Raw genomic sequence first — 23,728 nt, 5'->3', positions numbered from 1 at the left:
TGTCTGCTCATTTTCCAAGCCTATTACTCAACTTTTAACTCTTTGTTAAAATGGGGCTCTATTTCCAGGGTGGAAGGTGCACTGTCTCAAGCTTCAGATATTTTGTACAAATATTTTGTTTTCAGATATCCTTCTAAGATCTCTTTTCTGCCCTGTAATTGTTAGGAGTGTCCCACCTCACTGTGGCTATAAGATCTACTGGGTGAAAATAAGAATCCTTCTTTGCTGACATCAGGGCTAGGACTAGTGTGAGTCTGCACTGGCAGTGCATGCCTGACTCCCACTTCCCTAGCACAGCCCTTCTGCACTGACTTTCTAAATCCTCTTCGGGGGCTGAGAAGTTCAGAAGCCACCAATACTACTACTGATTCAGAGATCTTGCCTTGTTGATACTGGCATCAAAGCTAGGACCAAAGCCAGGGTTGTTCTGGCATAGCCTGCATTGGGACTACATGCTGGACTCCCAGCTTAGTATTATAGACCTTTTCTGCTGACCTTCTAAGTTGCCTTTGGTTGGAAAATATTCTCTGTCTTTTGGGGCATTCTGATGTTCTAGAATTTGTTTAGAGTCATTGTTTAAAGGAATTTGGAGCAGTTTGGGGGAGAGATGGGGCAAGTTCTTGCCTTGACTCCGCCATCTTGATTCTGTCTCTGTATTATTAGATATCAATTAGATATCAATTCCATGTCATGGCTAGTGTTATTCATCTAGAGCTAAATGGAACCTAGATATCATTGAGCCTTCCCCCCTCCACCCCTAGGGGCTGCTGGTAAATGTTTAACAACCAGTCCTAGAAGGTATACTTTTCAGTTTAATCTGCATTATTAACATTTTCTCCATCACTTCCTTAAGTCTTTTGTTTTTGTTCAATCCTGTATGAGTCTTTGTGACTCCATTTGTGGTTTTCTTGGCAAAGATATTGGAGTAGCTTTCCACTTCTTTCTCCATTTTGCAGATGAGAAATTGAGGTCTTGCTCAGGGTGACATAGCTAGTAATGGTCTGAAGCCAGATTTGAACTCAGGAACAAGAGTTTTTCTGACTCTAGGCCTGATGCTCTCTCCACTGTGCCACCTAGCTGCCCCCTCCTTAAGTCTAGGAATCAAGAAAAAAAATCAACCAAACCTTTATTTGTAGCATTTTGCCAATTTACAATTGACTCTCATGAGGTTTCAAAACACTGCTAAGCTCTTACTATCCTACCAAAAATGAGTGTGGGGCAATGGAAGAGAGCCCAGAAAGTGGAGTTTGCCCTCTCTTCTGATTCTTATTACCTGTGAAATGTTGGTCAAGTTACTTTATTTTTTTTTTTTTTGGATGTCTCATTTTCCTCCTTTATAAAATGAAGGAATGTAATGGTTGGCTTCTGAGATCCCTTCCAATTCTAACCCTAGAGTAAACTGAGGCTCAGAAGAAGGAAAGGGATTGGCCAAGGAGGTAAAATGTGTGGAGCTTTTTTTGAACTCTTTCTTTGATCTTTAAATGTTTCCTCTTACCCTTTAGATCATTAAGAGATGAGAGAAGTTTCCTTGTTTTTAGCCAAGCTGTGTCTTCATAACATCTTAAACCCATAAGCCCATTAGTCAGCTTTGGTCCTGTGTAAGACTGTATCTAGCTTGGCAGGCCAGCTCATCCAGACTCAGCCAGTTTTATCAATTTTACTTGTTTCCAAATGATCTTGGCTGTTAAGATTTCTTTCTGCTCTGAATCTGTGCTCCTATGGGCCCATGATTCCTCCCCAGCTTGCCCTGGCTGGGGGAAGGAATGATTTTTGGTCCAAGCCTCTGCAGAATGGCCAGAAGATGGCAGCAAATACCCTTTACACAATAACATCCCCATTGCAATCCTCAAACTGATTGAAATGGAGTGTTTGGACTTCAGAGGTTTTATTTGTAAGAACTCCTGATTAAAGAAAATCTTGAGAGGTCAGCAAGAATACACTGAAAGTACATGGAAAATATTCTAGGAGAATAATTAGTTCTCTTCAGAGACATTACAAGAGGAAAGCTTCATCAGTTGTAGACTAGTGACTTCTGTCAGTAAATTCTTACCTGGAAAATAACAGTGACCCTTTGAGGTTTCCATGGTACTTCCTCACCACAATCTGTGATGGAGAAACTGAGGCTCAAAAAGCTCAAAAGCTACTTGAATTCATAAGTATCAGAAATGAGATAATAGCACAGGTCTCTTGAGTCCAATATGGGAAATAGAGAAATGACCTCTAAGCTAAAAATACTTGGGTTCAAGTCTGACACGTACTAGCTGAGTGGTCTTGGGGAAATTACAGACCTCTTAGTGCTGTAAATATCTTCCTAAGACTTTTAATTGAGGGAAGATACCTCAGTTGAGAGAATTTCCTCATATATGAGGTCTGACCTTAGCTTAAAAAGTTCAAGGTCTCCCATTTCATAAAGGTAATCTCCAATTATCCTGATCTATATCTGACTACTAGAGCCAGATGGCTTTGGAGGAGAAAGTGAAGCAGGTGACTTTGCACGGCCCTCTCTCATTTAAGTCCAATCTCTTATATGTTATAGCATCACTTCCCTAATATCATGGGTCTCTTTGAGAACAAAAGATAAACAATAAATCCCAAGGCTAGGCCCTCTCTTTCCCACTCCATGTTATTAGAACACTTTCCTCTACCTTGTGCTTCCTTGAGTCTAGCCTAAACTCTTTCTGCTATAATCAAAATCCATCGAAATTCAAAAGGTAAACTCGCTGATCCTGGAATTAGATCAGAAAGATACAATTTTATTCAGTTCAACAAGTGTAAAAGGATCAGCCTTGGAGGGGTCAGCATTGGTGAAATACCCAGTATCATGTCTTGTCTTTGCTGGGCTCCTAAGATCAAGATGGTCAATCTCTCAGGGCCTCCAAATGATTCTCTAAGTTTGTTAAGTTACAGAAGAGCTCTTAGTTTACACTGGTGGAGAGTTTTCTCTATAAGATTTCTTATACAAGTCAATTATACAAATTACAAGTCAATCCCCTCCCCATCATATACATATATATGCAAATACATACACATGCCCACATATATCTTTATATATTTATCTATCTACTTCTCTTCTTTTCTATCTATGTATTTATGTCTACTTCTCTATGTCTATCTAAGTACTTATCTATCTGTTTATCTACTTATTTCTCTCTGCTAGCTCTTAGAATTTCTAAGGAAATGACTCTTCACAGCAAAAGTCCACATAAGATCATTTGAAGAGGAAGAGAACAGTAACAAGTGGGAAGATCAGGAAAGGCTTTAATGAAGGAAGCTGAACCTCAACATCAGATAGGATTCTAAGAGACAGCAATGAGGAGAGATCTGAATTCTTGTCTTGGGGTGGACTTTTGCAAAGGCATGGAGGTAGATGTTGGATATTTCACTCTGCCATTTACTGTGTGACTTTGAATAACTTATTTAACCTCTCTGGCCCTCAGATTTTTATTTCATTTAGTGTGAGTTTCTTAAGGACAGGGACTGTTCCCCCCCCCCCCCAGTATTACTTTGTATCCCCAGTCCTTAGCCTAGTGCCTGGCACATAGTAAGCACTTAATAAATGTTTATTGACTTAGAAATAATTAAAAATTCTATATTTGTATTACTCCACTCTTGATGCCCCATTAAGAGATAGGGATTACGGGTATCATTATACCCATTTTATAGGTAAGAAAAAAGAATAGTTTGTTCATGACCCCATAGATTGAAATATCAGAGGCTGGTTTTGAACAAAGATTTATTCTGGTTCTAAATCTAATACCTTTTCAGTAGAAAGCTAAATTAGACTAAGCTGAGTTTTTGTTAAACAGGAATAGCCTCCAAGAAGGAAAGAAAAAAGGAAACAAACATTTATTGAGCACCTACTATATGCCAGGCATTGTACTATGCACTTTGCAAATATTCCATTTTTACAATAATTTTTAGAAATAGATCCCATTATAATCTTTATTTTACAGTTGAAGAAATTGAGACAGAGTTTAAATGGCTTGCCCACAATCACACAACTAGTAAGTGAAATTGAATTTGAACTCAGGTCTTCCTGATTCCGGGCTCAGTGCTCTATCCACTCACTGAACCACTGAGTTGCCTCAAAATTGCAGTTACCTCTACAATGAACAGTACTTTGGACAATTCGCTTTTATCTTTTTGGGTCTCAGTTTCCCTCTGAAGAAATTGGACCAGATGAAAGTCTAAGGTCCCAAATTGTTCTAAATCTATGATCCTATCATGCCGACTACAGTGGAATTTTTTTATTATGAATCATTATTCTTGAGAAGACACCATAGAAGGATTTGGAGTATTTAGGCACCTCCAGAAAAATTGGTTTTTGGTCTAAGTTAAATAGAAGATGGATTGAGGGCTATACCCCTCTGGGCCTCACTTATTTCAGCGCTGCACTTTTGATTAAGATGTTGATGTTACTTGGATAATGTAGTGTTTGGTTCATCTCTCTTCTACAAGGCTACAAATAACAAAAAAAAAGATACTCCCCAGATTGTGTTTTGTGCAAAGTTCTTACACAGAACAGTCCAGAACTCCCATAAAAAAAAGTTTCCCATATCTGGAATAGCTAATAGTAAAGGAATGAGATGTAAGGTAAGACACCCTCCCCTAATATAGAATGTCCCCATGGAAACAGCTGCAACAACAGTACTGTAACCTCCTCTACCTAAAGCTAAAATGCTTGATCTCTTAATGAGAAAATATGATAGGAAGGACAAGAGATTCAGCATCTCTCACTATACGCAGCTGCTTGACAACCAATCATAACATCTGAGAATTAGAAGGAGTCTTAGCTCCCATCCAGGGAATGATTAGTCTTGTCAACACCATCCCTGTTAAGTGATTACTGAATTTCTAAAGAGGCAACCTGGTGCAGAAGACACAGTATCTCATTAGGAGTTAGGTTGGAATCTGGACTCAATCTATAATGCCCCATGACCTTGGTTAAGTGACTTCACTCCTCTAAAGCTCATTTCTTCAATTGTTAAATGAGGGGTTGGATTAGATAACAATCCACTTGAAGAAATATTCATGGATCCCATGCCTTTTGTGGGACACTTTGGTGGTTAGGAAGTTTTTTGGTTTGTTTGTTTGTGTTTTGCCTCTTTATTCTCATTTCTTCTCTTCTGAGAAGAAAAATACTCCAACTGGATGGAGAATATAGAACTCACATACAAAAAGTAGTTTACCAGGAATAGGACCCAAGATAAATGAGGAGCTAGTGAGAGAATGCCAGTAACTCTCACTGAGCTCTTGTCACCAGGCTTGGATGGACTCCATCCCAGGGTGCTGAAGTCATTTGCAGATGAGATCATCGAGCTACTGTTGTCAGAGATCTGGGAAACTCTAAGCAGATTCAATGTCATTTTAATTTGGAGGATTTTGTCATTTCCCACCAATTATAAAATTATTAGAGTAACCAGTCAATGGTCAGTCCCTTTCTGAAGGTGTGTTGTTCTTAGTTCTAGAAGAGAAATGTCAGTTACACTTTTTAGCCTGGAAAAGAGAGTACTCTGAAGTCTTCAGGTATTGTCTTTAAGCTGACATCTGGAAGCCAAATTAGGTTTTTTCTCCCTGACTCCAGAAAGAAAAACTAGGAGCAAAGTGAAGTAGAAATAGGTTGGGAGATGCAAGCTAAACATGCTAAAAATTCAAGCTATCACATACACATATATTTGTATATTTATGTGTGTATATTAAATATGTACATATACAAATCATGTATACATATGCACACATATATAAACATGTACAAACACACACACATATACACACACATCCCATCAGTTATAGCTGTCCCAAAGTGGAATGGGGCATCTTCATTGAAAGCTGCATGACCCTTTTCTTGTTAATGTTGTAGAGAGAATTCTGACCTCAGCATGGGAGACCTCTGATGTCCCTCAGAATTCTGAGATTCTAGAATTCTCTCCTTCTAGAACTCTGCCTTTCCAGAATATTTATCTACTGACCCAGGGTTGCCTCCTCAGAACAAACAGAACCACTTTGTGATAGCCTTTCATCACAATAGAGTTATTTCCCCCTTAATCTTGGTGTTTTTGTTTCCATATTAAACATTACCAGTCTCATCTTGGATGGCAAGAACTGAACAATGCAACATTCCACATACATACTGATCAAATTTTGTTGTGGTTGTTCAATTGTTTTTTGATCATGACCCACTTGAGATTTTCTTGGCAAAGATATTAGAGTAGTTTGCCATTTTCTTCTCTAGCTCATTTTCTACATGAGAAAGAAAAAGTTTTATGTGATTTACCCAGGGTCTCATAGGTAGTAAGTTTCTGAGGCTGATTTGGCCTCAAGTCTTCCTGACTCCATGTTCAGTGCTCTAGCCACTGTTCCACCTAGTCACCTGTCCTGACCAAATGCCTACCTCCAAATGTAAATTACAGAATGAGGAAAATTTGAATGGCCAGAAAGACATTTTTGGTATTGCTTTCTTGAGCTCTGATTACTTTATTTTTAAAACTGAAAAGCTCTTTTACTCCATATTTTTCCTAGTTCCTTCTCAAAAGTCTCATGAAAAAATAGTCACAGATTTGAGGGGAAGCAATGGATGAAGCAAAAGTTTGGGGGGAATATCCATGAAAATGCTGTCGTTTAGTGGAGAAGGAACAAATGTAGTCTGCTATAGAACTTTGCTGAAAAAATAGACTAGTCATATGGGAACCAGTGTGGTAGGACTGAAAAATCACTGCAGTTGGAGACTAAAGCCCTAGATCTGAAATCTAGATATCCCATATACCACCTTGGCCACCTCCCATAACCTCTCTGAATCTCACTTTTCTCATCCCTCAATTGAGCAGGTAGAATAAGGTGATTTCTCATGTCCCTTCCAACTCTAGATCCTCTGAGCTCATGAAACATGACAGTCATTTCCTGTGACCAGTTCTCTATGGTCAAGCATGTCTCAAGGTCAGGAAATGACTCCAAGGAGCTTAGCCCTCTGGGAGAAGTAAATAGCATGACAGGAGGCTCCAGCCATGGGGAAACCTTCACATTGTTTCCTGGAATTGGACAAGTGATACGTTTAAGGGGATTTGGAAGCCAAGGCTGAGCTCATCACACTTTAGTAATGACTGGCTTTAAATATAGAGAGACTCAGTGTTCCCCCTATGGCATTCCAACACCACAGGTCATCTACCAGCTGTGGCTGCCCCTCAAGCCAAGCTCCTTGCTTTTTTTCCACAAGCTCAGGGATAGCTCATTAAGGGATAGGTCATTTTCTTCTTATTTCTGGAAAAGAATATGAAGTATGCATATTTTTCCACTATATAAGTATGTATAGGCAACACTCGCGAAGACAAAATGAATCAATAGATGGCAACAATACTATTTTGCAATGATTTGAAATCTCTGAAAAAAATTTTATCATGCTAATTAGAACTTAGATAAAGTGTTGACAATTATTTCATTTGAAGGTGACATAATAATTCAATCCAAGCATGTTAAGTCTCCCATTAAAGTGTAAATTTGTTGAGGTCAGGGATTATCTCATTTCTTGTAAATACAAGGTAGTACCAGTATTTCCAATAGTTGTAAATACAAGGAAACATAAATGTTTCCAATGCTTAACATCTTGCCTGACACATTTTGCTATTGTTGTTATTCTGTCCTTTCAGTTGCATCTAACTCTCTATAACCCCTTTCGGGTATTTCTTAAAAAATAATGCTATTTCCTTCTCCGTATCATTTTACAGATGAGGAAACTGAGGAAAAACAGGATTAAGTAACTTGTCCAGGGTCGCATGACTAGTAAGCATTTGAGGCCAGATTTGAAGTCAGCTAGATAAATCTTCCTAACTCCCGAGCTGACACTCTACCCACTGTGCCATCTATTTACTTTCTGGTACATAGCATCATTCATTGAATTCAATATAACAAATACTTAATAAGCATCTTTTATATTCAAAACAAAGACAAAAATATTAATTATTTAAAGCTAACATTTAGCTTTAAAGTTTTCAAAGTGCTTTACTATGAAAATACTAATAATAGCTAAAATGTATAACATGCTTTAAGGTTTCCAAAGCACTTTACATATATTATCTCGTGATCCTCACAATAAGATTGTGAGGTTGGTACTATTGTTATACCCAGTTTATAGATAAGCAAACTGAGGCTGAGAGAGGTTCACTGACTTTCCCAAAGCCACAGGTCTATTAATTAAATGATTCCTTTTGTCCGTTGATCTCTCCTTTGAATACCTACCTGCCTCAGAAATGAAGTGGCCCCTTCCCTCAAAAAATTCACATTGCTAAGACATGACATGAATGCAAATAAGAGCCATACAACAAATCTGAAGGAAAAGAGAAAGAACATCAATCACTGAGGTGGGGGAAGAGGGAGAATCAGGGAAAGCTTCATGGTGGAAGTAACAGCTGAGATGACCCATGAAGGATTCCTAGAGGTGGAGAGACTGGAATTGAGGAGAGAATATGTTCCAAATAGTCCATACAAGCATGGAGATGGGAATGGAGAATTACATAGGAATAATGAGTTAGAGGTTTGGCTACAGCAGGGACTGAGTGTCGGGGTTCATTCTGAAAAAAAAGCCAGAGACAGATTGGCATTAGATTGAAAGATTTTAAATACCCATCTGAGGAATTTGATTTCTATTCCTAAGCAACAAGGAGATGCTAAAGATTTTTGATCAGTGAAGTATATGGTAGATGATTTGGGAAACTATATAGGGAATGAATTGGAAAATGGAGAGTCTGAAAATAGGGAGGATAGTTAGGAGGCTACCATAATAGACCAGGGTAGAGATGGTGAGATCTAGGGCTAGACAGGCAGTCCTGGATGAGGACACAAGGGGACGGATGCAAGAAATATTGTGGAAGTGAAATCAGTAAAAAACTGGCAATTGGATGAATATGGGGTAGGGGTGAAGATGAAAGACAGGAAATTTAAAAATGACACAGAATTTGAGTCTGGGTGACTAGAAATGTCATAGTCCCTGCAGCCAAAATGGAAGAGCATAGAGGAGGATAGTGTTTATGGAAGAAGATGATAACTTTTGCTTTGGGCATAATAGAGATGGAAGCCTCAAGATGATATGTCCAGCTGTCAGTTGGTGTTATGAAACTAAAGCTAAAGATAGAGGCTGGGGCTAGATAGCTAGACTAAGGAGTCATCTGCCTGGAGATAATAATTGAACCTATGGAAATTAATGAGATTGCAAGGAATGAGTACAGAAACAGAAGTAGGTCTAAGACAGGGACTTGAGAGATAACCATGATTAGGGGCAGAAGAAGGATCACAGAAAGATGAAATTAAGGAATGTTAAGATACATATGAAAGAACCAGAAGAGAGACTTTTCACAAAAGTTAAAGGAGGAGAAAATACCCAGGATCACGGCATAATAAACAATGTCAAAATTTGCAGAGAAGATGAAGAAGATGAAGATGGAAAAGGGGCTCTTGGCTATATCAGTAGTAATATTATTTGCTATCCTTGGATGAATGGGCTTTAGTTGAGTAGAGGGAACAGAAGTCAAAGAACAAGAGATTGAGAATTGGGTGGAAGATGAGGAAGTAAATAAAACAATATGACTTTGGCCATAAAAGGGAGGAGATGAATCTGAGGAGGTGGTAGAATCAACTGAAGATTTCTTGAGGATGAAATCTGGGGGAGCCCAGAACATGTCTGCGGGCAGCAAGGAAGGAACCAGGAGATAAGGGAAGTTTCTCTGTGTCCTGAAATATTATCTGTCTCTGACAATATTGAAATACTAATATTAACATATAACTCTTGGAGATTTAAATAAACTTTTGTGGCCTAAAATAAACTGAGAAAAATATGTGGAGTGGAAATAATGATAGACTTGGATCCCTCTTGGCTGAAAGACACTATTATATGGTTCTCTATGCAAAACCTAAAACAGAAGCTTTATTTGTCTCCAGTCCTTTGGACCACATCTGGATTCTAAGTGTAATATTTAATATCATTGGACATTTCCAGATACAGAGACCAGCCAGAATCTTAGGACATATGCCTTGGACCTCAGAGGCCATGGAGTCCAACCTGCTCATTTTTACACATGAGAAAACTGAGAACCAGAGATGTGAAATGACTTGTCCAAAATCACACAGACAGTAAATGGTAGAACTAGAATTTGAGCCCAAGTTTTCTGACTTCAGATACTAAGTGTATTCTATGGTATCACACTGCTTCTGCAACAGAAGCAAATATATAATGTGAAGACTGGGGGGAACTCCTTAGAATCAAAGAAATATGAAAAAGAAAAGATAGGAGTTTTTTTTTTTTTCTCATCAAATCATGGATTTAGAGCTCTATGGATCATAGTAACTAGGTAGTTCTTTTCCAAGCTCTCCCATTTGGTTTGCAAGGACCATAACCAGTCACCCAGAATCAGATTCTGCCAGTCATTTTTAACTGTCCTCTGTCTCTCACTCTTCCCCTCCATATTCAATTAATTGTCAATTCTTATAGATTTCATCTTCACAATATTTCTTGAATCCATCCTCTTGTCTCCTCACTTAAAACTAACCAACTCTAGCCCTCATTATCTCCACCCTGAACTATTGTAGTAGTTTCCTAACTGTTCTCCCTACTTTCAGGTTTTTCTTTTACAATTCATCCCTCATACGATTTCCCAAATAATTTGCCTTGGTCAACCAATCCACAGCCAGATTAAGTTTGACCATGCCACTGTTCTTATCAAAAATCTTCAGTGGCTCCCTGATGTCCTCAGATAAGGAAACTGAGAACTGAGTTAAATGACTTACCTTAAGTTACATGAACAATGAGTGAGTGGTAGGACCAGGATTCAAACCCAAATTGACTCTAAACTCTGAATTCTATGCCACTGCCACCCCATGCTTTCTTCATTCTGTAAAATCTCTTTGCTTTGTTTTATTCATTATAGAAGCAGCTGACTGTAGGTCTCAGAGTCAGGAAGACTTAGGTTCAAATTCCACTCCCAGAAATCATTTATTGAGTGACTGCAGATATCTCTGAGTCTTTTTTCCCTTTATTTATAAAATAAGGGTGATGGTTGCCATTTCATTCAGTTGCTAATAGCATCAACCACAAAACAGTTTGTTACCCTTCATGTGTTTTCTAAATGTTGGTTATTATTATTGTTCTATATCAGAAATATTACTGATGAGTTGTTTATTTGGAGGTTGAGTTTTTTGGGATGTAAGCCTAGACTTTTATTGGTGAAGGGACTCTGAGAGTGAAAGCTTTTTTGATTGATTCTGTGACTTTCAGTCTTCAGTATCTACCCTATATCAGATACCATGCAAAGTTCTCAACAAATTTAATTTCATTTGCTCTTTATGATAACCCAAAAAGATAGCTACTACTGTTATTATCATTCCCATTTTACAAATGAAGAAACTGAAGCAGAGAGAAGTTAAGTAACTTGCCCAGGGTCATACAGCTAGTAAATTTCTGAGATTGAATTTGAATTCCCAGTTTCCACTCCCAGCCCAGCTCTCTATGCACAATGGAGTTTCTTGGCTGGCTCTGTGCATAATCACTTCAGGATTGTCAGAAGAAGAAGTGAAATCAATATGATCGTTATTAAAAGTATTGGGTCCAAATTAAGTTGGTTTTTTTTTTTTAAGTACAGGGGAAGCTAGAGGTGCTCCTAGTGTATGCATTTAGAACCACAAAAAATCTTGGAGTTCATTGAGTCTGATGCTTTTATTTTATATGTGATTCAAACCCAAATCCTCTGACTCCTGACCCATTTTTTTTTGTGTGTATTCCAGTGAAAGTGCTTTGTAAATATAAGGTTATACCAGTGTAAAGTGATGTTGTGATAGTGATTGCTAATTTTGGTTTGGATGTGCTGTGAACAAATCTGTGCTCTTTTCAAAACCTATTCTTGAAGAGTAAAGTCTTTGGTCTTTCAGGACACAGATTCTCTAATTGTTTGACTCCAGTGTGATTACTCCTCACAATAGTTCTTGATCCAGAATTCCAAGCTCTGGTGCTGTCTTTGGGGAAACTCTTACCTTTGCCAATAAGGAAATTAAGAGGCTAAAGAAAGAAACAAGCAGGGACATGAAAGAAAATGAGAACAATTGAATAAGACTTCAGGAACTATAAAAGAAAACCAATCAATCAACAAGTATTTAAAATCCTTAGAAAGGTGAGCAGAAAAAGGACTCAAGCAGAGTTCAACTAAGCATTTTTATCATTTTTTCCATTTTGTATGATTATCTCTTTTAGATATTATTTTTATTTTTCATTTTATTTTTTAATTAGTGGAGATTTCCCCCCTCTTTCCTATCTTCCTTGCTCCTATCCCCAACAATTTAAAAGAAAAAAGAAAAAACAAAACTTTTTATTAAAATATGCATAGAAAAGGAAATTCCTACAGTAGTCATGTCAATTCTGCATCTTGATCATAATCCCTAGATCTGGAAGTAAATAGCATGAATCATCATAGACCCTTTGAAATTACAACTGATCATTGTCGTCATCAAAATTTCTAAGTCCTACAAAATTCAAAGGTTTTCATTTTTATAATATTGTTTATTGCTGAAATTATTTTTTCAATTCTGCTCACTTTGTTCTGCATTAGCTCAAATAAGTCTTTCCAGATTCCTTTGAAAGCTTTCCTTTTGTAATTTCTTAATATCCAATATTACATTGCATCCATATGCTACAATTTATCCAGCCTTTCCCCAATTGATGTTCACCCTCTTAGTTTCTGTGCTACCACTAACAGAACTGCTATCGATATTTTGTACATATGGCCTTTTTCTTCTTTTTTTGATCTCTTTGGCGCATAGGCCTGGTAGTTTATTAGGGCAAAGTTATAAACAATTCAGTAACTTTCATCATTGGTATGATATGATCACATTGCATAGGTAGCAAGTGGCAGAGATGGGATTTGAATTCAGGTCCTCTGACTTCAAACTCAAAGCTGGTTCCTTTTTCGAAAACATATTTTTATTTAATTAAATATATTCCAATTACATGTAAAATTTTAAATTTTAAAAAACATTTCTTTCCCTCCTCTCACCTTACTTCTTAAGAAAGTAAGCACTTTTATAACAATTATATATGTGACATCATACAAAACTTCCATGATAGCCATATTGCAAAAGAAAAAAGGAAAAAAAAAAAAAACAGAAAGCAAAATAGCATGCTTTAGTCTTCATTCACAGTTTATCAGTTCTATCTCTGGAGGTAGATCTTTGGAATTATGGATCATTCTAATCAGAGTAGCTAAACCTTTCACAATTGGTCATTGTTGTAATATTGATGTTACTGTGCACAATGTTTTGTTTCTAGTTCTTTTCGCTTTGCATCCATTCATATACATCTTCCTAGATTTTTCTGAAACCATACTGCTCATCATTTCTTATAACACAATAGTATTCCATCACAATCAAAGACCACAACTAGTTCAGCCTTTCCCCAATTGATGGGTACCCTTCCTTTTTTAAAAAAAAATAATTCTTTGCCACCACAAAAAGAATTGCTACAAATATTTTTGTACATATAAGTTGTTTTTCCTTTCTTTGATCTCTTTAGGAAACAGACCCAGTAGTGGTATTGGTGGATTAAAGTATATACACAGTTTTACAATCTATTAGGCATGGTTTCTAATTGTTGTCCAGAATGATTAGAGTACTTTACAACTCCACCAACTGTGCATTAGTGTCCCAGATTTTCCTCATCCCTTCCAGAATTTATTATCTTTCCTTTCCTGTCACATTAGCCTATCTGATAGTTATGAGGTGATACCTCAGACTTGTTTTAATTTGTATTTCTTTAATCATTTGTTATTAGAGCATTTTTAAAATGTGACTATTGATGTTCTTTTTAAGAGATATGCCATTTAACTTCCCCAGGGTGTGTGGGGGGAACAGGCAATGACATATAGATGTGAATAGGAATAGTTTTGGAAGAAAGTCTTGAAACTGCCCTTCCTCCTTCAATGCTGTTTTTAATGAGACAGTGAACAGAGATGATGTGCTGGTATAAATACTGAAATGGGCCTGAAGGATAAGGAAATCTAAAGTCACAGCACCAGGATTGGAGTACTGAGGAGTGGCTACCATGTATATTGGGGGTAGGATTAACTATTAGCCCCTCATCTATGGGGTGCCCTTCTCACTGATTATTTTTGACAACAGTTGATGTTGTCTAGTTTATTAATAATTTTTCTATTTCTAGGATGGCGGACAATCCTTACCACATTTTGGAAGACCTGTTGCAACCACCACATCTCCCAGTTCTTTGATGTTCCAACCTTCCTATATTAATCCTAGCAAACCAGCCGGTGAGCCTGCTAAAGTCAACAAGAGACTCACACCTTGGGAAGCAGCTGCTAAGTCACCCTTTGGCCTTGTGGATGATGCCTTTGGCCCCAGAAACATCCAGGAATCCATCATGGCCAATGTAGTCTCTGCTGCCCATAGGAAAAGCTTTCCAGAGCCATTTGAGGACTGGAAACCAAGAATTTCCTATGCACCCCAGGCTCAGAAAACAAACCTGGGTCCACTCTACAGGAGGGAGAATGGCATCATCCCCAATCTGCCAAAAAACACCAGGGCAATATCTTATGCCAACAGCCAGTATGATGCCCCATTGCCATATTTCACCTACTATGGGAAGCCCTCTAGGACTGGGTTTGAAAGAATGACCATGGAGACCAAGTCTGAGTATGGCCTCTCCTTCAGTGATGGGAACTACAATCCACATCCAAGAGGATGGAAGCGTGAGACCTGAGAATTCTCCAGGTTACAGAGTAAAGAAATCCTCCCATTCTGTGCTTACCACATCTATCTTTTCTAATAGCTTACTACATCTACCACTTCTAATTGCTAAATCATGGAACAAATCAAGAGACATTTGCTTGTTTCAACCAATTCTGTAGGACGTGAAAATATTTTATTCTCCACAAAAGAAATAGATTTGGACTCATATGGCTCTGAGAATCTTCTTTATGAGAAATTTGTTTATTTTTTTGGTCTTACTCTTCCCTACCACTCACTCAAGAAAGGGATGGAGGAAAAGAGATACCATTTGTAAGAAGAAAATGCAATTGTCTGATTTGTTTCTGGAGTCCTCAGTCTAATTTTCTTTATGTCACCAATACATTTCCCAGCAGGGCTAGCAATTCATCTCTGTGAGAATTGAAAAGGACTGTGTTCAGGCGCCATATGTTGGAATATATGGGAGCTGTTGGAATACACAGGAGCTACCTGACAGTGGCTGCTAGAGATCCAACCCAGACCTACAGAACGGATCTCCTCTTGTGAGAGGATGCTACAAGGAGACCGAGAAGCATTTGCTATTTTCTGATCTCTCTGACTGAAAGACCGTTGCATTGTCTGACCTCTCTCCTCTTCCCTCTGCTGCCAATTTATCTCATTCCCAGTCTGCAACACCTGTGTCAGCAAAGGCTGCCTTGCAACTCCTTCAGATGTTATGATCCACAGTTGTGGAGGCTCTCGGAGAATTGATTTGTCCCTTAATAGGACTGGGTCTTCCATCTGACCTTTGTTCTACCATGAGTTAAGAAAGGAAGGAATATTCTGGTACTTCTAGATCTGTTATTGGAGATCCACAACAAGGAATCTAATTTGGGAGAGGCTTTCAAAAGCAATACATCAGTGTAGTTTGTACATGAAGGAATTCCCTGGGGATGATTTGTAAAAAATATTTTGATAGATTAATATTTAATTAAATTAAATTTTCTTTAAAAAACTGGTAGAAGTTACAGACAGTCTGTGAAAGAGACTATTGAAATGAACATTTTTGGATAAGGTCACTAAGAATGCCAGAAGAATGCCAGAATTATTTTTGAAATCAATAGAATAATATACCTGAAGTAGGGAAAGATTTGCAAATTGTATAATTTCTAATTAATTTATATTTAACCTTCTAAGAATGAAATAGGTATAAGGATAGGGACTGACTACATTGATATAAAGGGCTTCTCAGGGAGTCAATTCCCTTTACCAAGTAAGTTGGAAATTTATTTGCAATTAATAGTTTTAGAGAGCTGCCTGAGGCAATGAAAGGTTGTGATTTGTGGAGGATCACACAGTCTACATCTGACAGAGAGTAGATTGGAACTCAAGACTTCTCATCACCCAAGCTGACTCTAGCCATTACCCCATGCTGCGTCTAAAGAATGAAAGCAACTCTAGCAAAATAAATATGGTGGGTTATTCATGTCTTTTATTCATGATATAGATATGTTTCAATCTCAAGGTTAATGAGGCCATGAATGTCATGACATGCTTTCTTCTCTTTATCCAAAAGAATTATGAAATGGAGGTTTTTTGTTATGTGCTATAGGGTGTGAGTGCTGATGTGATGGAGAGGAAAAGATCCTAGGGGAGTTGTCATGTATTTTAACAGGGCTAGGAAAATAGCCAATTATAACTATTGTCACTGTCCGTGGTAGCTAGTCACTGAGATGTAGAGAAAGTTGTTGGCCAACAAATCAACCAGCACAAATCAATCAACTAACTCCTAACAGCTAATAACTTGGATAAATTGATAGATGGTAGACAGGTAGATGATAGATAAATAGATAGATGGTAGAAAGATTATAGACTGATAACTAATAGACACAGATAATAGATGATAAATAGAAAGACAACTAGCTAGATGGATAGACTGATGGAACATTTATTAAGTGCTTACTCTGCACAAGACACTACATGAAGTACTAGGGATGCAAATCAAAGAGAACAAGATAGGCTGGGCTTGCAAGGACAGGATACAGGATCAGAAATTTTGAGAATGAAGGAATCTTAGAGGTAATTTAATCTGAACACTTATTTTTCACAGGCATAAAGTGAGGTCTAGAGAAGCACAGTAACTTATTTTCTTAAGGCCAAAAAGTCAGTGGAAGGAAAAGATTTGTTCCAGGATCCCTGACTCCCAATGCATTCATTGACTTTTTTTTTTTACTACACCAAGAAACTGAAGCTCTAGTTCATAAATTATAAAGTAATCAATGTGACTCTGGAATTAGTCATTAAATGTGAGAGATGAATGGCATCATTGGGAGAGATCCTTAAAGAAGAATGACAGAGCTCAGAATCCCTGATGAGATCCCGGGTGTCAGTTTGAGTAGCAGAAAACAAGGTCCAAATCTGACTCAGTGTCTCAGTTTGAATTTTTTAACTGTGAATTTAAAAAACACTCAGATGATAAGAAATTAAGGGTTTTTATTTGGTATACATAAGTGCTTAGGAAGCTAAGCCACTGTAGTGAACTTTTCTTCTAAGAAATGTCATTTTCACTGGTCTCTTTCACTGAATGTAAGTTTTAAAGGGAAAAGGAAAAGCCAATCCTAATGTTTGCCTTGCAGAAATGTAACATTGGCAACATCTTTGCTATCATCACCCAAAAATACAGGGATCAAATGGGGATGATGGTGAGTGTTGTTTTTAAAGAGATGTTAATTGCTGAGAAGAAAGAAGATATAGCACAAATTCTACCAAATACAGAAACACGCATAATAATGGGGAATTCTTGAGAAATTCTTGGCATGGTGACTGCCAGCTCCATTTGTCAGCCCTTCTCCCACTGGCAACCCTTCTCTGGACTCATCATGACTATCACAATATCATTCAGCTGTTCACTGACTCAGTTTGGTGTGAGGATATTAAGAGTTCAGCCAAAAAGACTTTGCTCCCCAACCTGCATGCTTTGCTTAGCTACTAAATAAATGCTACCACTTTTGTCCTTTAATCACTGATAGTAGTTATAGTAGCCATGACTATTCCTGTGGTATGCTAGAGAAAGACACAACCATTTACAATATCAAGTTTCATTTTTTTCAGTTTCCAGAATGAAATAGATTCACTCACTGCCTCAAAAGTCCCATTATTGATGTTTTAAAAATTCAATTTAACAAGCCTTTTAAAAAGTGTCTACCATGGACAAGTCTTGAGGCCAGGTATTGAGTATACAAGAGAATAAATAAAATAATCACCATCTTCCAACATCTTATATTCTATGGGGGGAAATTACATATATATAGATTAGATCAGGAAATGCAAGGTCAAGACAAAGAAAAATAAAGTTATTTCAAAAGTAACAGAGTCCTGATAACTGAAAGAATCAGAAAAGGATTCAGGTGAGAAGTCAAAGGATTGTGCTTTGAAGGCTATTGAGGTTTCCAAGAGGTAGAAGTGAGAAGTGAATGAATTCCAGATGTTTACTTCCTTTTAACACTATCCTCCATCCAAAGCCTTCTTTGCTATAAAGAAAAAAAAATAATCAGAGTCTGATTGTATATCGCATATTCTCCACCATTTTATTGGAGGGAGAGAGCACATTTTACTTTTAAGTATCATTACAGAATTCTGCTCTCTTTGTCAAACTTAGTTTAACATCATTAATAATAATTATCTGATTATCAGTCTTCAAACTTTAAGAAAAAAGCAATACTTGAGAAGCAAAGAATTCCATCTTTACCAGAGAGAATGGACACACTCATTGGATTTCTGTTAAAAGAAGACTTTAGGGGCATCTAGGTACTACAGTGGATAGAGCACCAGCCCTGAAGTCAGGAGGACCTGAGTTCAAATCTGACCTCAGACACTTAACAGGTCCTACCTGTGTGACTCTGGGCAAGTCACTTAAGCCCAATTGCCTCAGGGGGAAAAAAAGCAAAAAATAAAAATGAATTTTCTATCATTGATAGAAAGTCATATATACTTGACAGAGATGACTCCAAAATGGAAAATGGCTCAAGTAAACAGCTCTGGATCCTCTTGAGATCTAAAGATCTATTTGGTGAGCAAGAAATTCACTCTACCTAATTGTTCCATTAGAATTATTAAATTAAAGCTTGAGAAATGGAAGAGGTAAATACTGAAACTCCCTGATTTGAGGGAGGGAAAAATTGAAGTTCAGAGTGGGAACCTAACTTTTGACCTGGAAGGGGGATCATTTACTACAAACTCCTTTTACATAGGAAGTTGAGGTTCACCTGGAGAAAAGAAATGATTTAACAAGGTCATCCAGAGAGTAAATAGTGGAGCTGGGATTTGAACTATTGTTTTCAGAATCGAGTCTAGTACTCTTTCTACTTCCACAAGTTGAAGAATGATCTTAGGAAAGAAGTGGAAACTGACATACTGAACCAATATACTTTCCCTGGGACCTATGGCTTCGTAAGGACAGTGTCCTCTTGTGGTAGGACTAGCTTCTTCCAGGTCCTCCCCAGAGCTAGAGAAAAATGCAGCTTCCTAGAAGCAAGGCAGGTACTCATTCAGAAGCATTGTGTTTTAATTCTAGAGATGCTATTCTTCCATCTTCAACTTAACACCAAACTGAATCCCATGTGGCTATCTGGGAAGTCTATTGAATTATTACATGTTTAACTTTTTCTTTCCTTGTGTGTTTTATGAATGTACAAATCTATTCGTAGGTTCACAGATTATAAGCTGGAAAAAGCCGGCAAGGTCATCTAGTGCAACCTCCTCATTTTATAAGTGAAGAAACTGAATCAGAGGGAAGGAATGGGACTTGGCCAACATCCTCTGGCTGTCAGCAGCAGAGCTGAGATTTGAATCCCCATTTGAATCCCCTTTCTCTGAAAATAAATTCCGCACTCTTTCTAATCCACACAACTTTATTCCTTAGAAGCATCTTTTAGTTATATCCACAAAGCACGTTTTAGCTTTCAGAAGAGCATGCACCTACACTTCCCCCCTCCAAAGGTATAGATATATATGGCCTGAACAAATACCAACTTGCCCACAGATAGATTGCATGAAATGGGATCAGGTGGCTGCAGATTCAGCTCTAATTAAAGCAAAGGAAATTATGCAAAGGCTTGCTTGTTGTGAGGGCTCACTGCTCAGGTTTAGTTTCTGAACAATGTTCATCACTGGTTTCCATTGTAAGAGATTCCTTACCATCTAAATGTCTGAATCTTAGCTAAATCTAATTGTGATTTCCACTTACGTTGATTTATCACCAATGACTGGGTTTGAAAGGTGCATGTCAATGATGAAAGTTGCATTAATAAAAATTATCTTACCAAAATTAAATAAAAGACTTGTTTTTCCTTATCTAAGATCATAGTGTTTAAGGTTGAATGGGACTTTAGAGGGGTAGCTAAGTGCCACTGCAATGGATAGAACTTGGGATTGGAGTCAAGAAGATTCCTCTTCCTGAGTTCAAATGTGGCTCAGCAATTTACTAGCTGTGCAATCCCGAATAAGTCACTTCATCCTGTTTGCCTCAGTTTCCTCATCTAGAAAATGATCTGGAGAAGGAAATGATAAACTACTCCACTATCTTTGCCAAGAAAATCCCAAACTCAAGAAGAGTCATGTATGATTGTACTGAACAACAGCAACAGAAGGGCCATCTACTCTACTCCTGTCTTTTACAAATGAAGAAATAGAAACCCAGAGAAAAGTAATATGACCAAAATCATAAAACTAAAAAAGTAGCTATCTTGGATTTAAACTTAGATCATCTGTCTGAATCTAGAATCAGAGCACTGGCAACTACAATCCAAATGTCATATTTGCCATCTAATTTGGTCCTAAAAAAAATCAATATGAATTTTCTAGCCCTTCCAAAGCCCTTTCTATTTACTCCATTCCCACTTTCCATGATGTCAAATTCCAGGAATATTTAAATAACTTCATTTCAGACAGCAACCTTTTGCACTGCAATATTTACCCCAAAGTTTTGCTGAATTATATCATATTTATGAATATAAAAAGGAAGCTGAGCATCTCACACTGAGTAGTAATTTTTTTTTTCTTCTTTTTCAACAAAATGGGAGGTGGAGACTGAAACATCTATCCATACTATCTTTGCCACCTTCATTCCACTATCACTTGGAGGATTGCCATTACCCTTAAATTGTGAGATATTGTTGTTGTTGTTCGGTTGTTTTCAGTCATGTTTGATTCTTTGTGACCCCCTTTGGTTTTTTTTTTTTAAGCAGAGATACTGGAATGGTGTGCCTTCCATCTGTAACTCATTTTACGGATAAGGAGACTATGGGAAAAGGGGTAAAGACCCAGAGTCATACAGCCTATTAATGAATGGGGCCAATTTTGAACTCAGGAAGCTGCATCTTCCTGACTCCAGGTCTGGCACTTTACCTACTGGATTACTAACTGTCTATATATTATGAAATCCTTGAGAGAAAAGATTGTTTTTTTTATTTATAATACTTGAGTTGATCTTCTATGAAAGTTTGGGATTTTATGAAGAAGTGAGGAGGCAGGGCAGACTTTGCAGAGAAGGACTTTCATGTATAGAGGAAAACAGGCAGTCCAGTTTGGCTAAACTGCACTGTTTGTGAAGGAAAGTAGGGTCTTATGGGGGACCTTAAATACCAAATGTAGGAACAGTTCATATGTTTTCCTAGATATAAGAGGAAGTCAATGAATCTGTTTGGTAGAAAGTGGGGGATTCTGTTTTCTAAAACATGAACCATACTAAGAAACATCAATCTGACAATTTTGTAGAGTATAGATTGGAAAGGGAAGAAATTGGAGTAAGTGGGTCCAATTAAGAGAATGCTGTGATAGTCTAGACAAGAGATGGTGAGGGGTATATGGAGAGAAGAGGACCTAAGACAAAGCCTTGTGATATACCCATTTCTTCTACACTTTCTTTCTTGGTGACCATATCAGCTCCCATGGATTCAATTATCCCTTCTTCCAGATAACTCCCATATCTATTTATCCAGCACTTGTCTCTCCTGTGAACTATAGTCCTATATCTCCAGTTGCCTATTGGACACCTCTAATTGAATGTTCTTCAGAAATTATTGAGATTCAACAAAGCCAAAACAAGATTCATTTCCTGTACCCAAACCATTCCTACTTTCTAATTTCCATGTTTATGATGAGGTCACCATCACCCCTCCAACCACAAAGATTTACAACCTGAACTATACTCATCTCTTTCCCTCATCGCTCATATCTATGTTTGTGACATATAGGTAAAACAAGTTTAGTTATCATTGGATAACAAAGGAGACAGAAAAAAGTGGTCAGATATATAGAAAGCTAGTGAGGAGAGAGCAGCAGCATGGGAATCCATAGAGAAGAAAGTGTTTAAGAGAAAGGAGTAATTAATAAGATCCCAAGCTGTAGGAAGATCAATAAGGTCAAAAACTAAGTCAAAGCCATGGGAATTGGTAATCAATTGATTGTTGATATCTTGTCTAGAACAGTTTCAAATGAGTGATGGGTTTGAATACCAGACTTCAAGAGACTGGTAGAATAGGATGAAATGTAGAAGGGAGTCATGGAATTTGACTATAAAAGAGAGAGGTGACATCTGGGGCTTAACTCTCTTTAATCTCATCTCCATTTTTCTCAGCTAGCCACAAGGTGCAAAAAAAAAAGTCTCAGCCCTTCTTTTAGAAGTCAGACTTCCCCAGGATTAAACTTGCCCAAAGCTAAATTTCTATATGAGGAAGGGTGCTCCCCCTGGATGACATGTTGTATCTCCAGTTCATAGTCCCATCTCAGGTTTTAAAATTGGTCTGTCGAATTATATTGCTGTGGGCACTTCTGGAAGATTTAGCATCAATATCATTCATATGCTGAGGCCATTTTTAAGGTATGCTGAAACAGGTTCAGCTAAGTATATTTTTTTTTCCCCTGAACTGAGTAATGTCCTTTGTTGCAATAGAAAAATATGACATATCCTAAGTCTTACAAGGCTCTATGGAACCTTACATTAATCCCTTATCTGTCAGCATTAGCTTCATTTTGAGAGTCAGGGATTATACTTTTTCCTGTTGGCCCACATTTCAGAAATGCCAGAACTTCTTGTTGGGCAGGTAATAAAAGTCAAAGGATGAGAGATTAAAGCTGGAAGGTACCTGGGAGGTCATGTGGACCAATGTTTTCATTTTATAAATGAGGAAACTAGGATCAGGAGATGTTAAATGACTAGCCCTTGGAGTCACATAGCCAGTACATGTCTGAGAGGGCATTGAAACACAGTTCTTCCCACCTCTTACTGAGTCTGTCATTTTATTCACAATTAGTAGAGTTTTGAAGAGAAGTAAACTTAAACCCTCAAAATTAACTTAACTGCATTTTTATGTATCAAAATATGTTTCTATCCATAGGTTCCAAAAATCTTGACCAACAGGCTCTTCCCTTTTCTCTAGGTAAACTAGGAAGCCTGTTGAGGATGAACTAGTGCCAGGCCCACAGAATGTCTGGAAATGGCACTTACTATAGGACCCAAACAGGAAAAAGAGAATTTATTTTGTGATATTGTGGACCTAGGCTAGTCCACCTCCAAACCAACTTTCAGCTTTTGGGGGTTCTTTGGTTAAATATCTCCAAAAACAAAAGATGAGTCAAGCACATGTGGCATTAGAATATCTCAAGGCTAGGACTTAAGTCATCCATCCAAATGGAGTAAAGCTAGGCTAGGAATATACCACCACTACCAGTATCACCATCATCATATCATTGTTGATATTTTAATTCATTCATGTAAATTCATTCACTTCATTTAAATCCATTAATTCACTTATTTCAGTGAAGTAATTTTATCTAGTCAGGGATTCCATCCCCTTCTTTTATGGATTTAGCTGTAATTACTTTATGCCACATATCTAATTCCTTTATTTTGAGGGGGAAGGGAAACATCAGAAAATTGAACTGACCTGAAGAAAGTGGCCAATCCACCACTTATTAGACATCTACTTAGTCCACTGGACAACAAAGTCCCTGCCTTTAAAGG

The 23,728-nt window shown here is 37.6% G+C and overlaps 1 protein-coding gene across 2 annotated transcripts in view; it reads left to right on the top strand.

Annotated features, from left to right (window-relative positions):
* SYNPO2 (synaptopodin 2) overlaps positions 1-20,042 on the top strand; it is a 211,567-nt gene extending 191,525 nt beyond the window's left edge. For both annotated transcript variants that reach the window (XM_051966039.1, XM_051966040.1), the window contains one exon: positions 14,186-20,042. In XM_051966039.1, the coding sequence (XP_051821999.1) occupies positions 14,186-14,740 (555 nt within the window). In that variant the 3' untranslated portion in view covers positions 14,741-20,042. The remainder of the gene's footprint in view (positions 1-14,185) is intronic.
* The last annotated feature ends 3,686 nt before the right edge of the window (positions 20,043-23,728 follow it).

The sequence above is a fragment of the Antechinus flavipes genome, chromosome 6 (genome assembly GCF_016432865.1).
Source record: "Antechinus flavipes isolate AdamAnt ecotype Samford, QLD, Australia chromosome 6, AdamAnt_v2, whole genome shotgun sequence".
In the NCBI taxonomy this organism is placed as follows: Eukaryota; Metazoa; Chordata; class Mammalia; order Dasyuromorphia; family Dasyuridae; genus Antechinus; species Antechinus flavipes.
This window is presented reverse-complemented; position numbering and strand designations above follow the sequence as displayed.